The sequence below is a fragment of the Lonchura striata genome, chromosome 26 (genome assembly GCF_046129695.1).
Source record: "Lonchura striata isolate bLonStr1 chromosome 26, bLonStr1.mat, whole genome shotgun sequence".
Taxonomy (NCBI): Eukaryota; Metazoa; Chordata; class Aves; order Passeriformes; family Estrildidae; genus Lonchura; species Lonchura striata.
In genome coordinates, this window is record NC_134628.1 from 469,307 (window position 1) to 489,965 (window position 20,659).

The 20,659-nt window shown below is 54.6% G+C and overlaps 1 protein-coding gene across 2 annotated transcripts in view; it reads right to left on the reverse strand.

Moving 5' to 3' along the window:
* Positions 1-1,787: 1,787 nt before the first annotated feature.
* Positions 1,788-20,659, reverse strand: part of MAN1C1 (mannosidase alpha class 1C member 1) — a 54,865-nt gene continuing 35,993 nt past the window's right edge. For both annotated transcript variants that reach the window (XM_021534959.3, XM_077788525.1), the window contains exons 3-12: positions 19,869-19,984; positions 18,263-18,343; positions 16,269-16,363; positions 11,600-11,723; positions 9,540-9,633; positions 6,445-6,560; positions 6,058-6,277; positions 4,631-4,803; positions 3,741-3,856; positions 1,788-3,419 (exon numbers count right to left, since the gene is read on the reverse strand). In XM_021534959.3, coding sequence (XP_021390634.2) covers positions 3,299-3,419; positions 3,741-3,856; positions 4,631-4,803; positions 6,058-6,277; positions 6,445-6,560; positions 9,540-9,633; positions 11,600-11,723; positions 16,269-16,363; positions 18,263-18,343; positions 19,869-19,984 — 1,256 coding nt within the window. In that variant the 3' untranslated portion in view covers positions 1,788-3,298. The remainder of the gene's footprint in view (positions 3,420-3,740; positions 3,857-4,630; positions 4,804-6,057; positions 6,278-6,444; positions 6,561-9,539; positions 9,634-11,599; positions 11,724-16,268; positions 16,364-18,262; positions 18,344-19,868; positions 19,985-20,659) is intronic.

The following is a 20,659-nucleotide window of genomic DNA, read 5'->3' on the forward strand; positions in this document are numbered from 1 at the left end:
ACCCAAACCCAGACCCAAACCCAGACCCAAACCCGGACCCAAACCCAGACCCAAACCCAGACCCAGACCCAAACCCAGACCCAGACCCAAACCCAGACCCAAACCCAAACCCAGACCCAAACCCAAACCCAGACCCAAACCCAAGCCCAAACCCAGACCCAAACCCAGACCCAAACCCAAACCCTTCACAAGCAGAGTCCATGGGATGGGTTCCTGACTCCAATGATCCCTGCACGGAATGGGGGCAGAGCCAAACCCCAGCCGTGCTCAGGAGGAGCTGCTGGGACCCTGCTGGCCCTGGGCTGCTGCATCACATCCCAAACAATCAAACAGGGATCACATCAAAACCCACCTGGAAAAACACCCTGCCTGCCAGGCTTTTGGATCCAACAGCCAATTCTGCTGAAAGCCTTCCCAGGGGATTTAATAATTCTGGAAAAATGAAGTGTGGGTCACAAAGAGGTGCATTTGTTTTTTGGGTGGTTTGGTCTTATCTCTGAGCAGGCCAGGCAACAGCAGCCTGTGGTTGTACAAGTGACAGGGAAGAGTTTTCACCTCCACCATTGATGCAGCTTTCTGTTATCAGAACTTCATTTGCAGGAAATTCTTTCTGATATAAAGGAGGGCCACAAGCTCTGATGGTGAAAATTAAGATGGTAATGACAGCTTCTGAAGTAGAAGTGGAATGTTCCAGGGGAAATGGGCAATAACCCAGGCTGGTGACTCCAAGCAGGAAGAAAAGACCAAAAAGCAACAGAATTGCCACATACCTGAAAGTGGAAGGCAGGAAAGCAGCTGCAGGACACACATCTCCCCAGATCCTTTCCATGGGGCATTGGCAGCCAAACCTCTGGTTCAGTGTAACTCCATTTACTCACCTGCTCCAAGTCTGGAAAGCAAGGGCTTCCCTCTGGGCAGGAAAATCCCACCTGGCAGGAGGAACCTGGGGTGGGATCCAGCCCTGCTCCCCCAGGCAGGGTGCAGGAGATCCAGCCAAGGCTCGGGGAAGGGAGCAGCAGAAACATTTCAAGGCAGCAGCAGCAGGACAAACATTCCCATCACCTGCATTGCTGTGGGAGAGAAAAATCCCTGGTGTGGATCAAGGCCAGGCCCTGGAACAAAGCTGATCCTGGGAGTAAATCCTGGCTCCTGCTAAACACAGCCAGGCTGAGCTCGCTGCCTGTGATTAATCCCTGGGGATTTCAGGGCATCTCTGGGAGCCCAGGCAGAGGAATCTGCAGAGTTGCCTTGGCATCACTGAAATGTTCCAGCTTGCAACCCAAACCTTCTGCTGTGCCTGGTGTGGGGCTCCTGGGAGCAGAGCTATGGTGAGCTCTGCCTCTCCAGGGCAGCTCAAACCCCTCCTGGCTCGTGCTGTGGCCACCGAGCTGCAGGAAACTTCCTCTGGGAGGGTGTGGGCTGCTCCCACACACCCGTGTGAAATGGAAACCAGCCCTGGATCTGTTCCCAAAGGAAACCTGAGCCACACTGCTTGTTCTGGGGGTTTAAATTCTGCCAGGCAGAGCGCTCCATGTCACTCCAAGAGCAGGTCATTCTTATTTAAGAAATTCCCTTAATCCATTATCAAAATCCTTTGAGCTCCAAGAGCTTCCCGATCCCAAATCTCCGGATAACACAGCTCACTCCCAAGATGTTTATTTACCAATACCCGTTCCTCTAGGCCAGGCTTAGCAGGCAGCAGCTTTATCCCTGGGATAATGCTAAGTCCCCTTCTGACAATCTTATTTCTCTCGGGGAATTACAAAGGCAGGAATTTAGAAACAACATTTTCTGTTTTCACAACTTGCTCAAAGCAACTTTATTTTCCTCCAAGTTGCTGAATGAACCAATTGTCACAAGGATGTCACAAGAATGAACAAAAGTGTTCCATCCCCCAGGGCCACAGAGCTTTGCAGTGATCAGAGGGAATGCTGATCCCAGATCCAGCAGTTTAAGAGAGCTGGGAATTGCTGTCAAACACTGCCTAGATTCCCCTAGAAATCAACTTCTATTGCACAAAACTCTTTAAATCCACCAGCACTGTCTCGTTCTGAGCATGGTGTGACTGGTCTTTTACAGGATCAAGCCCAACAGATCTTATTTTACAAGACTTTTATTCTGTTTCACAGATCTGACTATTACAGCAGTAAAATTATTACAAGTGACTCATAACATTTAGCTCCAAATAAAAGTAGAAAAACACACAAAAAAAAAAAAAAGAAAATTAAATGAGATGTGATGGTTTTAAGAGCATGGAAAGAAGTATATAAAAATACATCAGGAGCAAGGATTTTGCAGCCAAGTTTTGGTTTAGTTACAGCTGTGACACCACGGAGTCCCAGAATGGCTGAGGCTGGAGGGGACCTCTGGGGTGCCCCTGTCCCAGTCCCTGCTCAGGCAGGGCCACCAGGGCCCCAGGGCTGTGTCACCTGTCCCTCTGCAGAGCTCCAGGTGTGCTCTGCTGCAGCCCAGGGTGGAGCTTTACCCCCTCCCTCCTGCCCTCAGCATCCTGAACTCACCACCCACGGCCACTGCAGCCTTGGATCTCCTTTTGGGCTCAGCAGAGCTCCTCTGTTGTCTCCCTTGGAGGAGGAATTCATCACCAATCCACTCTGGGAGCCTCCTGGATTGCTCCTGTCCTGCTGGGATCAGGATGGTTCAAGTGGCCCCCTGAGATCTGCAAATTGCAACCTGAGGCTGCTCCTGTCTGTGGAGGGTCTGATCCTCTTATTTTCCCATTAAAACATCACCTTTCCCTGTCCCCTCTTCACTCCTGAGCTCTCAGTGGGCTCCTCAGCCACCCCCGAGAATTCCAGCTGCTCTCCCACACCAAGGACAAATGAAGAGCCCCCAAAGCCCAGCACCAGAAAGCCCAGAACTCTGAGAACTGTTCACTGGAAAGGTGATAAATCCAAGAGCAGATGAAAGGCAGAAATGAACCAGAGAAAGGAAAGGAGGATGTGTGTGTTCGTGTGTGTGTAAAGTCCATTTTATGGCGAACTTCCAGTCCTTTGGCCACTATAAAGCAAAATCAGTGATTCCATATAAATTCTCTGTATAAAGGAATGTCTATGAACTGTGTACAGTATGGCCCAGAATAAACATCTCTTCATCAGCCTAATAGAGCTCCTCACAGAGGAAAAGAAGGTGCTTAGTCATGGTTCATCTTCCCAAGAAAATACTGTCCGGAATTGGACTAGTGCCCCAAAACACCATTTCAGGAACAACAGGAATTCCTTCAATGGCAAGGAAAAGCAGAGGCTGCCCAGGCTGGGGGAGCAGGAGCTGGGCAGGGGGCTCAGGGCTGCCCTCCTGCTTTGAAGTCCGTGTGGTTGATGGGCAGGGGGTGAGCCTCGGTGTTGAACACCCAATCCTCCAGGGACAGCACGTCATCTTCACAGAACAGAAGATAGAGGTACCTGCAGCACAGGACAGGCACACCCGGGTTACAGGAGCTCAGCAGGATGGGACACGTTCCCACCTCCCTGGAAAACCCCCACCCTTCCCACCTAAGCAGGACCCTTCAAACCCAGCCCCTGAGCCTCCAGGGAGCCACGGGCAGCAGAGGTTCTGCAGCAGGAAATGGGTGGACTTGGAAAGATCCTGAAAGCTCCTCTGGTTCCAGCCCCCTGCCCACGTGCCCCTGGAAGAGAAGACTTGCCCCTCATCATCTGGGGCTCACTGAGCAGCTGCTGCAGGAGCTGTGCTGCTCTGGAAGGGCCCGGTGAGCCCGGCCTTACTTCAGCGTCTCTGCGAGGAAGAAGCTCTGCTGCATGTTGTCGTGGATGGGCGTGGTGCTGTACACGTCTCGGATGCCAGAGAAGCCAGCTTCCACCCTGCAGTGCTTCTCCAGGGCCTGGGGAGGAACAGAGCCCTCAGCCACCCCCAGCAGTGCGGGGTAACCCCTGCAGCCCAGCAGCTGCATTCCAAACCCATTTACAAATCTGGTCATCATTCCTGCAGTTTACAAATCCAAGCCCTGATTTCGTGTGCCGCACTCAGGGGTTACTCCACGCTCTGGGAAGCAGCCTGGCCCTGATGGGACAGCAAGGGAAATTCCAGCTGGCTGACAGACTGATGGCAGTGCAGCCCACAGGGGAGAAGCAAACATCCACAGTGCAGATAACGCTCTGAGCTGAGGCACTTTGTGTATTCCTGCCCCACTGCTCATGGGTTTGAGAAGAATTTGGGTTGAAATGAACCTTTAAAATCACCCAGTTCCACCCCCCTGCCATGGACAGGGCCACCTTCCACTAGACCAAGCTTCCCAGAGCCCCACAGAACCCAGCCTTGGGCATTTGTGACCTATCTCAGCATTTAACCCAATTTCAATAATTTCCACTCCTTCCGCCCACCGAAGGGAAGATGTTCCCAAAATGTGTATTCCTGCCCCACTGCTCATGGGTTTTGAGAAGAATTTGGGTTGAAATGAACCTTTAAAATCACCCAGTTCCACCCCCCTGGGGTCACCTTCCACTAGACCAAGCTTCCCAGAGCCCCACAGAACCCAGCCTTGGGCATTTCTGACCCATCCCAGCGTTTAACCCAATTTCTGCTCCTTCCCCCACCGCAGGGAAGACGTTCCCAGCACGCAGCGCCCCGCCGAGCTCGGCGCCCCGTGCAGCCTCACCTGCACCACCTCCCAGCCCCAGTGGCGGTACTTGGGCTGGTGGGTGAGCCTCCAGAGGTACATGTAGCTCTCCACCACCTCGGGCCGCAGGATGTAGTAGCGCTCGCTGAGGCGCGTGGCCGTGGCCTCGCTGCCCGCGTCGAAGCGAAACGCCTCGGGGCCCAGCTTGGTGTCTGGGGAGAAGCACACACACACGGCTCTCACTGCCAGGCAGCCCCAGCAGCGACACCCCCAGCTGCTTTCGGGCTGCTCAGGGTGCCAGGGTTTAGCTAAGGCTTTGCTGAGCCTTTTCTTCTGCAGTGCCTTTGGAGAGAAGGGATCAGCATGATGAGAAAACCAACTGCACTGGTTTTACAAACAGAACATCAGGAGTCTGCGGGTCTGTGGCTAAGAGTCCCAGTCCCTTGCAAGCACTATCCAGCACTCAGATCTCTGCTTTCAACACCAACCCTCTCCCAGCTGGAAAAAAATGTGTTCATGAGGGTGCCCAGAGCAGCTGTGGCTGCCCCTGGATCCCTGGCAGTGCCCAAGGCCAGGCTGGACAGTGGGAGGTGTCCCTGCCATGGCAGGGGTGGGTTGGGATGGAATTTAAGGTGCCTTCCAGCCCAAACCACTCCATATTTCTGTGCTCATGCCACAAGGCTCCTCTGGGAGTGTCTGCCCCAGTGCTGTGCTCCAGGGAGTCATTATCTCCTCTAATTACCCTGCACAGCTCCCCTGGCCCTGCTGTGTGTGGCTGGGGCTGGGGGCTGTGCACAGCCTCTCCCTGCAGCCCTGCAGCAGCCTGTGCTGTCCTCTCTGCTGGTGGTGCAAGTTGGCTCCAGGCACTCACACCCTTTCAAGTTCAGATGCCTTGGTTTAGTTCTGTAAGTGCTGCAGGGGGGAAAAGAGTTATTTGCAAGCATCATTTCAGGTTAGCTTGGAGTTTGTTGGGCAAACGTGCTGGGCACCAAACTGGGCTGGCTGGTGTGGGGAAGGTGTGGGACAATCCCTGGGTGCAGCTGGGGACAGACCCGTGCCTGACAAGGTCCTGGAGAGCTGCCCTGGCTGCCTGCAGCTCACAGGAGCTGCACAGATGCCTACAAAGAAAGGAGGGGTGTCCAAGGCAGCTCCTGCAGGCAGAGAGCCAAGCCAGACCCTCACTCATCTCCACTCACTGCTCTCCACAGTTTGGGTGGTGAAAGAAACTGTCCTGAGCTTGTGAAATGAGGACCAGAGAGTTGGAGAGGCTCAGTAACTCCATTTTCCTGGTTCCCACAGCAGCTGCAGGTCTCCAGCAGTGCCCTGCTGGGCTTCTCAGCTGCCCCTGCTGCACAAAGCACATTTCTGTCCCTTGCACACGTGCCAGGAAAGCCCAGGGAAAGCCCAGCAGGGCTGCAGGTGCTGCTGAGGCACAGACCCCCCTGCCAGGCAGTGCCCCCGGTCACCTGAGCGTGCGTAGGACTCGTGGCAGGTGCTGGTGATCTCTGCTGCCAGCTCCAGGTGCCTCTGCCTCCTGTCCCCCGCGCTGTGCTCGGCGCCCAGGGCAATCATGCCCCCAGAGAAGCAGGCCAAGTGGCCCATCTTGTGATCCAGGATGCCACCCCTCCACTCGGCGATGTAGGTCAAGCCTCCTGCAGATTTTTTCACCAAATGCTTTTCTATTGCCTAAAGGGATGAAAATCAGGATCTCAGAGAGTGGACAGTAACACTTACTCAGTGTTAGTCAGTGACAGGAGTGAGTACCAAGGAAACCCAGACTGACTCTGAAGGCTGAAACCTTCTCATGAACCATGTCCCCCCCATACCCCGCAGAGCAGCACGTGGCTCCTCACCTCCAAGGCATCGTCGTACATCTTTTTAGCTTCAGAGTCCTTCTTGTCTGACATCAGCCAGGACTTGAGGAGATATTCATAAAAGCTGTCCCCGAGCCCCCCGATGGAGACGTGGTCTGTGGTGGGGAAGGCAGGAAAGAGCTTCAGCTTGGTGATACACAGTGAGCAGCTGCCTTACAGGGGGGAAACAATCATGTCCTATTTAATGCCCTTGTTCTCTCCTTCCTCTTCCCAGCTTCCTGGGGAGAGCTTGCAGCACTGCTTTTCACAGAGGAAGAAAGGTGGAAAGTGCAATCAGGAGAAAAATGTTCTGTCATTTCCCAGAGCATTAGTATCCCTTACCAGAACCATTCAGAGGCCTTATTTTACAAGTTATTTATACTGCAACGTGAAGATGCTTCCTGTTTATGGAGCCATCATCATAAATCCACCCTCATAATCCAAAAGCAGTGGTGGGTACTGATAGATTTCCATCTCCATGGAGCCCCTGGGAGCTGTCTCCCTGCCTCAGCAAAGGAAGGAGAGGTGTTTGGATCCCACAGAGCTGCCAGCAAGGGGCTGAGGACACACTCCTGGGTTTTGCCATTTGTATTCCTGGCTCACAGAAGGACTCTGAGCCCTGGGGAAGGCTGGGGGTTGCTGGCACATTAAAATGATAAAGTCAGGTACAGGGATGTGCACTGCACGTTTTCCTCTGCAGAAATGAAATTTCTGAGGCTGCCTGCTCAGAGCACCCCCTGCTCTGACCTCACAGGAGGTGCTGAGGAATTGCAGTGTGAAATGGGCCTGACGGCTGCAAGTTTGTGCCTGGGGGGAGCTGCTGGATGGATTTACAGCTTCAAACTCTACCACAGGGGGAACAGCAGCGTTCCCACTCTTTAAAGCAGTCCAGCACTCCCATTTTCAGGAGAGCAAGACAAACTGCCCTCCCTGGACTGAGGCATCCCTGATAATTGGCAGCGTCCACCCCTGGCTCTGTCACCCAGCTAAGCACATGCAGCAGGTGTTCAGAGCTGCTCAGAGTTTTGTTTCCCCTCTCCTTGCACACGGATAAAGTCCCGAGGCTTATTCCAAATGCTGAATCCTCCCAGCAGCACAAACCAACAGCCACGCATCGTTTTCCTGACCTGAAGAGCAAACATGCCAGGCACACGGTGTCCAGCGATCCAGGGAATAATCCGCAGCAAAACAATGAGATTAAACACGCGGCTGCTGAGCGAGGAGAGGGGGCAGAGGATTTGCAAACACAGCCTGCCTTTGGGGGGGCAGAGGATTTGCAAACACAGCCTGCCTTTGAGGAGCAGCCCTGTGATCCCGAGTGTGCCATTGATAAACCCACCAAAGCTGCAGCCCTGCTCCACAGCTGCTTTCCACATGGCAGCAGCCCTGGCAGCGTGTGCCTCCCGGGCACCCTGCAGCAATAAATCCCTGCCTTCAGCAGGGGCTGGGCTGCCACTTCCAAAGGTAACAGCTGCCCTGGATCTCTGGACACGGTGTGCTTGGCGTGTTTGCTCTTCAGGGCAGGAAAATGATGCATGGCTGTTGGTTTGTGCTGCTGGGAGGATTCAGCATTTGGAATAAGCCTCGGGACTTTATCTGTGTGCAAGGAGAGGGGAAACAAAAACCTGAGCAGCTCTGAACACCTGCTGCACACAGCCTCTCCACTGACGAGATCTGCTCTTTCAGCCAGGTCAAAGGTGCACCTTTTAAGAAAATCACAGCAATTTGAAGGAAAACAGCTTCCTGCAAAGAGCTCTAATGACAAGAGAAAAGGAGAGGCTGCAGATGCCTCCCTGCTCTGGTCCTCATGTTTCTCCCCAGCAGCATTGGGGATGCAGAAGGGGCTGATCACTCTTCTCCCTCCCTGGAATGTGGAGTCAGATCCCAAGGCCACATCCTGAGCAAGGGCCACAGCCAGCCAGTGAAAGTCTATCTGGAGTCAGGAAATCTCCAGGCCTTTGGCAGGCCCCTGCCTGTCCCACACAGCAGTCAGAGGCTGCTTTTGAGGTGCTCTGGAAAGCACCACCAGGCCCCTCTCTACATCAGCAAGTTCAGGGCAATGCACAGAAAACTGCAGACAGAAAACAGAATTAAATACCTGGCAGAAGAGATGAGAGTTTCCTCCCAGCACCAAAGGGCAGCTCTGCTTTAATGGGACGACTGTGACCATCCCAGACACTTGGCTGGGACCAGCCCTGCCAGCTGAAGGTCAGGGATTGGTCTCAGCCAGAGCTCTGTCCCTGCCTGGTGCCACCAGAGCCACAAAAGCAGCAGTGGGAGAGGTCTGGAGTGATCCAGCCCAGCAAAAAGTGCAACAAAGCATGGGGACACCAGATAATGCAGGCTCAGAGTAACCTGCCTAGATAATAACTGTCACCCACTGACAGGTTCAAACCAGTCTCTGAAAGAGACTTTTCTTTGACAACATCAAATCCAGCAGCCAGAAGCAGCAGATCAATAACAGAGCAGAGAGCGGAGGTCAGAGATCAGGGCACAGCTGCACAAGTGGCACCTCCTGCTCCCACCACAGGGCAAACTTCTGAGGAGGGGCACAGTGTCCTCCCTGCGTGTCACCTTCCCCTGGGTGCCCCCAGAATTCCTCTGCTCTCTCCAAGACCTTCCCTGATTATTGCTCCAGTGCTGGGCTCCCAACAGGAGAGAAGAAAACGTTCTTATCTCATCCTTCCTTCCCAAATGGCTCTCTGCAGAGCTGCCATGGTAACAGGAACAGGAATGCACAGGAGAATTCACCCTGGATCCAAGGGGGATCCAAGGGGGATCCAGGGCTCCTCCAAGCCCTCTGCCTCTCCAGGTGGTTCCTGACTTGCTGCAGCACTCGGGAGGGGGATCTCTCTGTGCTTCCCCTGCAGCTCCCTGTGCTGAGTGCAGGATCCCCTGGGCTGGGCTGGTTCCAGCACCTGTGGGATGTGCCACGAGCCAGCTTCTCTCTCTGGAGCTGGGACACTCGCTGGGGCTCAGGGCACAGCTCCTGCCCCGCTCCCTGCACAGCCTGGCGTGCCTCCTCAGCCCAGGCTGCCAGGCTGCTGTGCCAGGGGCTGCTGCTGCAGGGCCAGAAGGGAGGCAGGGATACCTACGCTGCACCCAGCTCCCCGTCACCGGGCTCAGGAAGTTGGGGTACAGCCCCTGCGGCTTCTCCACTCTGCTGAGCACCCTGCGGATGTTCATCACCTGTGGGAGAGCACACACAAGGCTGGGGTTATGCTCTGCTGCCCTTCCCTCCCTCCCCAGCCCTCCCCAGCCCCTCCCCGCTCCAGCCCAGCAGCCTGGACTCAGCTCAGGGAGGGAGATGCTCCAGGGCTCAGCCCAAGCTTTATCCCAGTGGGATTTCAGAACTGGCTCTGGAAACCCTGCAAAGCCCCAGTTCAGCTCACTGCCATGGGCCAGAAGCCATCCTGGGAGATCTTGTCCTTCCAGGACCTGAGGGGGCTACAGGGAATTGGAGAGAGACTTTTCCCAAGGGTGTGGAGTGACAGGCCAAGGGGGATTGGCCTCAAGGTAAAGGAGGCCAGGGTTAGATGGGATATGGGGAGAAATTCCTCCCTGTGAGGGTGGAGAGGCCCTGGCACAGGGCAGCTGTGCTGCCCCATCCCTGGAAGTGTCCCAGGCAGGCTGGACAGGGCTTGGAGCCACCTGGGACAGTGGGAGGTGTCCCAGCCCATGGCAGGGGTGGCACTGGATGGGCTTTGGGGTCCCTTCCAAACCCAAATCTGCTTCCACGATTGGGGATCTGGGTGGGAATGGGAGATGTGAGTGATGCCGGGGTGATTTCTTCCATGATCCAAAGGGAAAGGAGCGTCAGGGATGAGTGACTCACACAGCACTTAAATTCACCATGTGGTCACTTAATGTGATGAATTGGGGCCTTTAATTTCAACAACAGACAGTTCCTTTAATACCCCAGAACAGCCAGCACTTAACTCTCTAAAGCCTCCCTTGGTTTCACCCCCATTAAATCCAATAGGCCTTTCCCTTAAGGGACCCAGTTCAATTCCATGCAGCATAAATATTCTATTATAACCTACAGAGCAGCTAATTTGCCCTAAACCTTTTACAAAATTAGAAAATTTGCATGCCAAAAGCTGGCTACAGCCTTAAGCCAGTGCTTCCAAGGAAGTTGTCAGGCTCCATAGTATTTACTGGAGTTTAGGAGCTTGGCACATTAATGACAGGTTTGAATGAAAGACACTGATGGGCTTTAATTCCTGCTAAAATCACCCAAGTCCCAGACTGGGAGTTCCTGAGTTATCTGCTCCCCTGCAGTGATCTCCCACAGGCTGGGCTGTTAGAGCCCACACCATCCCACATTTTCCCTCTCTGAGGCTGTCAGGGTGGCTGTGATCCATTTTCTGTGCACACACCAGCCCAGGAGAGTCCATCAGAGAGGTTTTGCCCTTTTCCCTCCACGGGCTCAGGAGGAGAAGAGGAAAATCTCTTAGGCTGGGGACAGAGGTTTAAATGCCACGGTTTGAACCCAGAGTGAGGATGCAATTCTGGTTTTCAGCAGTGTTTCCTCTTTTCTCCCCTCCCTTCATTTCCTCACACATTTTCTGCTCCCTTTCCTGGCCTCCCCTCAGCTCCCCCTCCCTGGCAGCACTTTTTCATTATCCCTGTCCTCAGGAACCTCAGCTTTGTCTCTTTATTTCACATCACCAGCCTCTCTTATCTTCCCACAGAGTTTCCTGGCTTTCCTGTTGCCCTTCACCCTCTGCTTTTCCCTCCCCTGTGACCCTCATTGCTCATCCCACCCTCACTGCTTTCCATCCACTCCATCCCAGCTCCACTTCGCTCTCCCAGCTTCTTCCTCCTCTTTTTTTTTCCTGTCTCTCCTTCAGATTCCCTCCTTGTTTCACAGCTGACAGACCTGCGCTGGACACATCCTGGAAAAGCCGAATTTCTGAGTGTTTTTTGGCAATCCTGTCTGGTTTTACCCCACTGTGGCAGTCTGGAGCAGCCCCATTTCCCTTGGGGGAAATTTGGGGGCAGTCTGGGCTCTGCCTGGGACAATCTGTGTCCCTCAGAGGGGGCTCCTGAGGGATGGCTGCACCTTGGCTGTGCCCTTCTCTGGGTAAAATCCACACGCTGGGAAAAGCTCCCCAGGAGGATGGAGAGGCCAAGCCAGGCTGGGGTTTCTCACCTTTTCTGCAAACACTGGGTTGCCAGAGAGCTCGGAGAGGTGCAGGAACTCCAGGTGCAGGGTCCCAAATTCTGCCAGGATGCTGCTCCCAGCAGATGCCCAGCCCCAGCTCCAGCTCATGCCACTGCCAGGAGAGAGAAGGGAGCCCTCAGTGCCAGGAGACACAGGCAGAGCCCGGGGTGCCCCTGCCCCAGGGCAGCCCTGCCTTCACCAGGAGCCTGAGCAGCACCCCCGGGTCAGCAGGGGCTTGGCAAGGGCACACACACACGCAGGGCACACACAGATTTAGGGCACACACAGATTTAGGATACACACACATTTAGGGCACACACACACATTTAGGACACACACACACATTTAGGATATATGCAGATTTAGGACACACACACATGTAGGATACACACACACATTTAGGGCACACACACATTTAGGGTACACAAAGATTTAGGATACACACACACATTTAGGGTACACACAGATTTAGGATACACACACATTTAGGATACACACACATTTAGGACACATACAACACAGATTTAGGAAACACACACACATTTAGGACACACACACACATTTAGGATACACACACATTTAGGACACACACAACACAGATTTAGGAAACACACACACATTTAGGACACACACACATTTAGAATACACACACAGATTTAGGACACACACACACTTAGGACACACACACACATTTAGAATACACACACACTTAGGACACACACACACATTTTCAGCAGCAGCTCCAGTGGCACCGAGCTGTGATTTTGCAGAGCTTCTTTAGGACTGGGCTAACACACAGACTGCACAAGCTGCATTTCTTTGTGGCAGAGGAATCCCTCCTGAACAGCCCAGCTGCAAACAGCTCTGCAGGAGCACTGCCACCCTGCCCCACACAGACACGGGGGGATAGAATATAGAATATCCTTCTGGCACCCCCGAGCTCTGCTCCTCTGGAGCCCTCCGCACAGGACAGAGCCAGAGCAGCCTCTGCGGTGCTGCCCCAGAGCCTCGGAGTGTCCTGGCTCGTTTTTCCATCTCCCTGCAGCGAAGCCGGGGAGGGGACAGCTCCGGGGACAGGGAAGGGTGGGGGTGGCACTAGATGGCGCCGGGAAGCTTGGCTGGGAGAGCAGAAGGGTTCGTTGTTTACAGGAGGTTAAAACTCATGATCCTTCCGAGCAGGAAAAGGAAAAAGAAGAAGTTTCCCTCGCTGGGATGGAGAGGAAAGCGTGGCAGCCCCGAGCTGGCTGTTTGCCTCCGAGGGGAGCCTTGGACAGGCAATGGACACCCCTGCTCTGGGGCACGGAGTGCAGCTCCAGGGCACCCCAGGAGCCCGGGGGGCTCTGGCAGCCAGCGCTGGAGCTGAGAGCAGCACTCCCACCCCACTGCACGGGCCTGCTGAGCCTGGAGCTGCTGGGGCAGCTGGGCAGCCCCCGAGCTCTGCCACCTGCCAGGGCTCCGTGCCTGCCCTCCATTTCCTGCACTGGAGGGGGGCTGCAAAAACAGCAAACAGCAAACAAACAGCAAACAACAAACAGCAAACAACAACAAACAGCAAACAGCAAACAACAAACAGCAAACAACAACAAACAGCAAACAGCAAACAAACAGCAAACAACAAACAGCAAACAGCAAACAAACAGCAAACAACAACAAACAGCAAACAACAAACAGCAAACAACAACAAACAGCAAACAACAAACAGCAAACAACAACAAACAGCAAACACAGCCTCACAAACAGCTCAGCTCAGCTCAGCTCAGCCCAGCCCAGCTCAGCTCTGTTCTGTTCTGCTCAGCTCAGCTCAGCCCAGCCCAGCTCAGCCCTGTTCTGTTCAGCTCTGCCCAGCCCAGCCCAGCCCAGCCCAGCAGAGCTGCAGCTGCCAGGCTGGGCCCTGTTTGCAACTCTGTGGGCTCCCAGAGATCATCACAACCCTGCCCTCCCCAAGAGCACAGCCCGGAGCCCGAGCTGGGGTCAAACAGCACAAAAGCTGCTGGGCAGGGGAAGGAGGAAGCAGAGCGTGTCCCTGGTGAGAGAGCAGCCAGCAGGGAACCCCTGCAGGAAAACCTTTGTCAGCCTCACAAACTGGGCCTCCACAGCTCCCTGCTCCATGGCAGCTCGGAGGAAGCTGCTGTTGAAAAGACCTTGGCCTCCAAGGGAAAAAAGAACATGCCCAGAAGCTCCTCTATCTCCCAGATAAGTGGGTCTGAAATGTCAAATCATTGCCTTCCCTCATGGGGATCCAAAGCAGCAAAACCAGTGCCAGGTCAGGAGAGAGGCCAGGAGAGGATGCTGAGGGAAGATGTGGAGGTACAGAGGGTTTAGGGGGACGTGCAGGAAAGCAGGGCCAGGAAAGCAGCACAGGCAGAGCTCAGAGCAGAGCAGAGAGCAGCTGGAGCACCCAGAGCACTCCAGGGCCAGCAGGAGCAGCAGGATGGAAACAGGCTGGGAGATGGGACACAGAGAGGGGAAAGCAGGGACACAGAGAGGGGAAAACAGGGACACAGAGAGGGGGAAAGCAGGGACACAGAGAGGGGAAAACAGGCTGGGAGATGGACACAGAACCAGGGGAAAGCAGGCAGCCACAGGAAGCTCATCAGCAAAGAGGGGACCACAGAGGACAAGGTGACAGCAAGAGATAAAGGCAGCTGCTTGTGGGAGAGCTGGGGGGGCTGGCTGTGCTTGGCCCCTCGAAAATGAACGTGCAGAACTGACTCAATGCCAAGGGGGTTTTTTGGTTTCAAATTTCTGAGTGTCCTTCTTAACCCACCCCCCAAGCTGCCACCGACAGAGGCCCACCCACACTGCACGACCCTCCTCCTTTCGGGAGGGTGAGGGGTCTCTGGAATCAGCACATCCTTGCCAAAGCAGAATTGGAGAGAGGATCCCTCCTGGCAAAACTCTTCTGGGCTTTGCTGTGGCCCTGATGTTTGGGTCAGTGTGGTCCCACAGCCTCACCTCGCCCTCCTCTGCTTCCACTTGCACTCTGAGGAATCCCCTTCCCCTGTGGGTTTGCAGCTTTGGCTGTTGCTGTGTTCCTGCACAGCTCAGGGCTGCAGCTCAGGCTGCGGGTGCAGCTCAGGGCTGCAGCTCAGGGGTGAAGCTCAGGCTGTGGCTGCAGCTCAGGGGTGCAGCTCAGGCTGCGGGTGCAGCTCAGGCTGTGGCTGCAGTTCAGGGGTGCAGCTCAGGCTGGGGTGCAGTTCAGGCTGTGGGTGCAGCTCAGGGGTGCAGCTCAGGCTGTGGCTGCAGTTCAGGGGTGCAGCTCAGGCTGGGGTGCAGCTCAGGGGTGGGTGCAGCTCAGGGGTGCAGCTCAGGCTGCGGGTGCAGCTCAGGGGTGCAGCTCAGGCTGGGGTGCAGCTCAGGGGTGGGTGCAGTTCAGGGGTGCAGCTCAGGCTGGGGTGCAGTTCAGGGGTGCAGCTCAGGCTGGGGTGCAGTTCAGGCTGTGGGTGCAGTTCAGGGGTGCAGCTCAGGGGTGCAGCTCAGGGGTGGGTGCAGCTCCCTCCAGCCCTGCTCCTCTCTCAGCTGCCACTCCTGCCCTCACCGCAGCTCCAGCAGCGCTGGGGGCTCTGCATGGGCTGGGTGTTCTGTCCATTTGCTCTGCTCTCACTCAAGGTCACCAGCGAAACATTTTGGGAATGTCTGGGCAGACAGAGCCTGCTTCAATTGTCTTCACAAAGGGCAGGGGAGGGTTTGGCATTTCTGTGAAAGGTTAGCCTGTGCAGAGCCTTTATCAGCCACAGAGGAAGCAGGATGTCTGTGCTGTAAAAAAGGACAATTACAGACCTGCTGGTGGCTCCAATTTTCCCCGGGATCAGGAGCACATCAGACAACTGAGGGGTGACAGTGATATTTGAGCAACGCAGCAGCCTGAGCCAAATATTTGGAAGTCTTTTGCTTGCAGAGCCAAGGAGGAGATTTGGGCTAAAGGCTGGATAATGACTTTGAGGGTTTTGCAAGAGGTGAGGATGAAAAGCTTTGTTAACCCACGTTTCCTGCAGCTCTCAGCCCTGGATTTGTTTGGATGCATCAGAACCAGCAAATCCAAATCCTGCCTGGCTGGCAGGGAGCTGCCTGCCAGCAGAGCCAGGGGCAGGAGGGCAGCCCCAGCTCTGCTCTGTTTGCTGCCAGACCTTTTGCAGGGATTTACTGCACTCAGCTGCCTCCCCTGGCCTCGAGAACATCACCAGCCTGAATTCTGGGCTCTAAGGAAGGACAGAGCCTGCCTGAGGGCCGTGTGCTGTTCTCCCCCTTTTCCAGCACCAAACCTGTCAGCCAGTCCCATCCACTCCCTTGCCCGGTTTTCCCAATTTTTTAAATCCATTTTTTCTGGATGAATTCACGTTCATCTAGCTGGGCACACTGCAAAAATCCCGGCTACGAGCAGACTACAAAATCACCTTTCAAAGAAAATGAGAGTGAGGAAAATGCTCTTGCAGCGGGGAGCCCTGTCAGGAGGCAGAGGAAGAAACTGTGGACAGGCCCAAATTAATAAAACCCAGCTGGGTTTGGCCTGAGCCACCTGCAATCTGTGCCAAGGTAGGAGCTGGCAAAGCCAATGACCTGGAGGAGTCTGCTCTAGAGGGGACAGCCCTGAGGAGCTGCTGCTGCTCCTTGCCAGCCCCCTGAATAAAGGAAATGCTGCTGGGGACGTGTGCCTTGCCTGCCCAGGTTGATCACTCCACGTGGGATCCCAGTGGGGGTGTTGAAGGCTGGCAGAAGTTTCTCTCCGAGTTCCAGAGCTTTGTTCTTGAACACCTGTTAAAAGGGAGGATAAATGTTTGATGGAATGAGTCACAGAGGATTCTCCCACATCCCCTTTTCCAAACACGGTTTTAAAACACTGGAGGTGCTGCAGAACCCCCTGTTCCAGGTGTGCTGTACCCTGGTTCCCCTGCACAAAAAGTCTGAACCAAAAGTCTCACTGAACTTTGGCATCTCTCAATTTCCTCTCAAATGTGCACTAACCCAGCTCCCAGTCCCCTGCCAAAGCCTCAGCCTGGACCAGAGCAGCTCACAACAGCCCCCCGTGATCTGAGCTGATCCAGGCTGCTCTCCAAATTCCTCCCATTCCAGGATGGCAGAGAACACGAGGAGCTGCAGTGACTGAGCAGAAATCAGAAGAAATCCTGGGCTGAAGCACTCTCAGGTTTACCCATGGGCTTGCCCAGCTCATGTCATGTCCTGTTGTAAAAACCACGATTTCCAACAAACCATCTCCTCCCTGCAGAGATGACCAAGAAGGATTCGTGGTTTCATGGCTAAGCTGCTCCTTTTGCACGGGTAATGCCTCAGTTTTGGGCTTTCCACTCAAATTGCAGCTTATGGTGCCTTGCAGCACAAAGCAAGCACACACAATTATTTTGGGACAGACTGATACCAGCACTAATCTTCACTGCAGAGATTAGTCCTGATCAAGAGAAGCCTCTAAGTGACTTAGGAGATAAAGCACAAGCCTTTTACCTCTAGCCCTGTGGTGGTAGCTCTCGGAAAGCAGGAATTCATTGCTCTAAAAATACAGCACTGAGGGAACCTGAGCTCTCCTGTGGGCTCGCAGACCTTTGATACCCTCCCAAGGAAGCAGGGGGTTGGTTCAGAGGGGAAAGCAGGAGACAGGCACTGGGTTTTGCCTTTCAGTGACACTGGTAAGTGACAGGCACTGCCCCAGTCACTCACGGGACTTCAAGAGGTCACTGCTGGAGTTTTATGGTTTAATGTGGTTTCTTTTTGCTCTGTTGGTCTGAAACCTGTTGAAGCTGTCACTGAGACAGACTCTGAGTCAGGGCACTGAGTCTTTGAGAGTTTTCCCTGCAGGGAAATCCCGAGGGAAGCCATTCCTGGAACACATTTAAAACGCAGCTGAAGTAAAAGAGCTGCTCCTGGATCAATGGTGTCAGTGTGCAGGAGCCATCCCACCCTCTGTGGTGGTGAGCTCTCATTTAGGGCCAGCCTCACAGAACTCCCCCTGAGCCAGAGTTTCAGCTCAGCAAAGACTCCCAGGGCAGAGGAATCATCTCCTCATCTCCCTCCAGTCACAATTCCAGCCTGGGCACAGCATCAGACAGAGGCTGGCATTGTGCCCCAGGCTGGGCAGCAGGGAGGGCAGTGAAATGGGATCTCCTGCTTCACCCAGGGCTCCAGGGGGACCAGCAGCCACCGCAGGGGCTGTGACCCCGGGCTCTGCATCCCAGGGCACTTCACCTCAGCAATTCCTGCTCCACAGGGACGTTCAGCCGAGGGGGGAGCACCTGCCCCTCTCAGCTGCCCTCCTCAGCCCGAGGCAGGTCTGGGATCACGTCTGATGAAATCCCACCCGGCTTGGGAGAGAGAGGGACAAGCACAGAGACAAAGATCCTCTGCAAATGGCATTTCCCCGGGGAGCAATGTGTCCAGCTGCAAACGTGCCTTGCTAGAATTGCCCACAGGAGGAAAGATCTCTGGCAAATGAGCCATGCACGGTGAGTGCAAGGTAATTATTCGAGGCTTAATTAAAGGAACATTAGTGACATTTCCGTATTCACAAAAAGGATGGGTTTAGCCTGTTGTTAAGGGGGGATTATCTGATGCTCAGGGCAGAGCTGCTGGAGAGCCCTCTCAGCTGGTTCCTGGGGCTGGGGGACCCTGGGGCTGGGGGGACCCCGGGGCTGGGGGACCCACCTCCTCTCCTGTCAGGTAGTAGGTGGCCAGGAGCCCCCCGATGTAGCGGATGTTCACCTCGAAGAGCGAAGCCTCTCCGTTCTGCAAAGACACAAGCACAGCCCTCAGCTCTGTGCCCATGTGCCAGCCCTCTGCAGAGACAGGCAGGGGAGAGAACCACCCAAACTGCCCCATTCCTCACCCAGGACAGCACCTGGGTCAGGCAGGGCAGATCACACAACCACAGAACCTCCTGAGCTGCAGGACCCACCAGGATCATCCAGTCCCACCCCTGGCCCTGCCCAGACCCCCAAAATCCCACCCTGGGCATCCCTGGAGTGGTGTCCAAAGGCTCCTGGAGCTCTGGCAGCCTCGGGGCTGTGCCCATTCCCTGGGGAGCCTGGGCTGTGCCCAGCACCTCTGGGGAAGAGCCTCTGCCCAAAATGCAGCCTGAACTCCCCCTGACACAACTTCAGACAGATCACAGCACTCGGTTTCAAGCAGAGCTTGTGGGTCCTGCTTTTCTGGCCTGTGAGAGCTCCTTGTACAGAGGTAATATTGAATTAACTTCCCCCTGCCTCCCCTGCTGTGCTCCCTGACTCCAGGGATCAATCCACAGCATTCACTCTTGTCTTTACAGATCAATCTATTCTGCAGGCCAAGATTAAAAGCTTTTATGAAATCCAGATAAATTATCTCCCAGTTGATTTTGTCCCTTGTTTATCGATTCAGTAACAGACTGAGACCATTCACCAGATTTATCAGACGTGGGCTGCCTTTTATGAATCCACGAATGCCAGTGGTGCCCTCCCAAATGATGCTTCTCTATAAAGGCAGCTGCAGGCATTGTTCCCCTGGGAGAACCATTCCTCACAACAACTAGACTGGCATTAAACAAATACGAGTTTAAGCTGCACTTTGGTTTTAACATTCTCAGTGTGTGCCATTGATGAGATGCCATCAGCTGGGGATGAGGGATGCAGGAGCAGCTCCAGAGCACGGCCAGGGACAGAGGAGGGACTTCAGCCTTCAGCTGCCAGCACTGCTGAGCTGCTCCCAGAGCCCAGCACAGCCCCACGTGCCCAGGACAGCACCAGGAGCCCCAGGGAGAAGCACCCCAGCTGTTTCCAGAGGTGATGCCCTTCCTTCCTAACCCTGCCTCCCTCTGTGCTGCTCAGGTGTCACACAGGGCCCAGCAGTGACACCAACAAAGGGCCCAGACAAGGGGAGCTGCGTTTACAACCTCGATCTAATTTAATAAGGAAATCTCATCTCACTGCAGGCAGACATTTACCTGAGATGAAACAGAACTCGTTCTTTGATGAGAACATTTCCTTGGAGTGTCTAATAGGGAGTGTCTGCTCCCATAACCCAGACCAGAACACAAGAACCATTAAACCCTGAACCTCCTTGTCAGCCAGACATGGTGAGGCTGAGCTGGTGGCCCCTGCTGGAACCAGCAGAAAATTGGGGTGAATCACTGCACTGCTCCCTTTGGCCTTAGAAAGAAAAGCAGCTGAGTGGTTTCTTCCCCCCCAGAGCTCCGGGTTTGGGACTCCAGGGGAAGATTGTGATCAGGACTGGCACTCTGGGTGGCACAGGCAGGCATTCCCAGCAGCTGACTCACCACGTTCAAGTCAAAGCTCTTCTCCACCCACTGCTTGGCTTCCTGGAATTCCTCCTCGAGCCCCATGATGTAGAGGGTATCTAAGGCATCTATCACAGTTGCTCCTCGAAGGCCTCCTGTGTGGCAGAAACACAGAGAGATGAAGCCACAGCTGAGTCAGCCTGGGACAGGCACAGCTCCCAGTCCCAGCCTGGGGCTGTCTGGTGGCATCTCCCCAGCTCTGCACCCACAGCTGGAGAGGCCCAGCTCCCAAAGGCACGGCAGAACACTGAATTCTGGAAGAATTCCCCCGAGGAACAGCTCAGGGTCCACACCTGAAGCCCCCAGCCACAAGTGCAAGGCTTTGCTGCCATCCCGCCTTGGCCAGAGTGGCTCAGCAAATGTTTCTGCCCCCACCAAGGGACACAGGGACTGTGTCTGAGCCTGGTGTGCCTCACCCCTGCAGCCCAGGGAAGTGCTCAGATCCACCCATTCCGGCTCCTCTCCCCTAGGGAAGGATCCTGCCTTGTTTTGTTGATGCCACAAGATTGCAGTTTGGACACTTTTCAGCCAGGCAGCACATCATTGCTTTAATAAAAACCCAGGCAGGACTTTACTGCTCCACTACGGATTGCTGCCTCTGGGATGCTGTCTGCATGGAAAGCAGGGGCTGTGGGAGAGGAGGAAGGCAGAGGCAGCCTCCAGAAATCCATTTATCCCTGCAGGCCTGGGAAATGATCATCTAACTGGAGCCATCTCCAGGAGCAATGGAATAGAACGGGCCCTGGATCAACTGGTGGGCTCCAAAAATC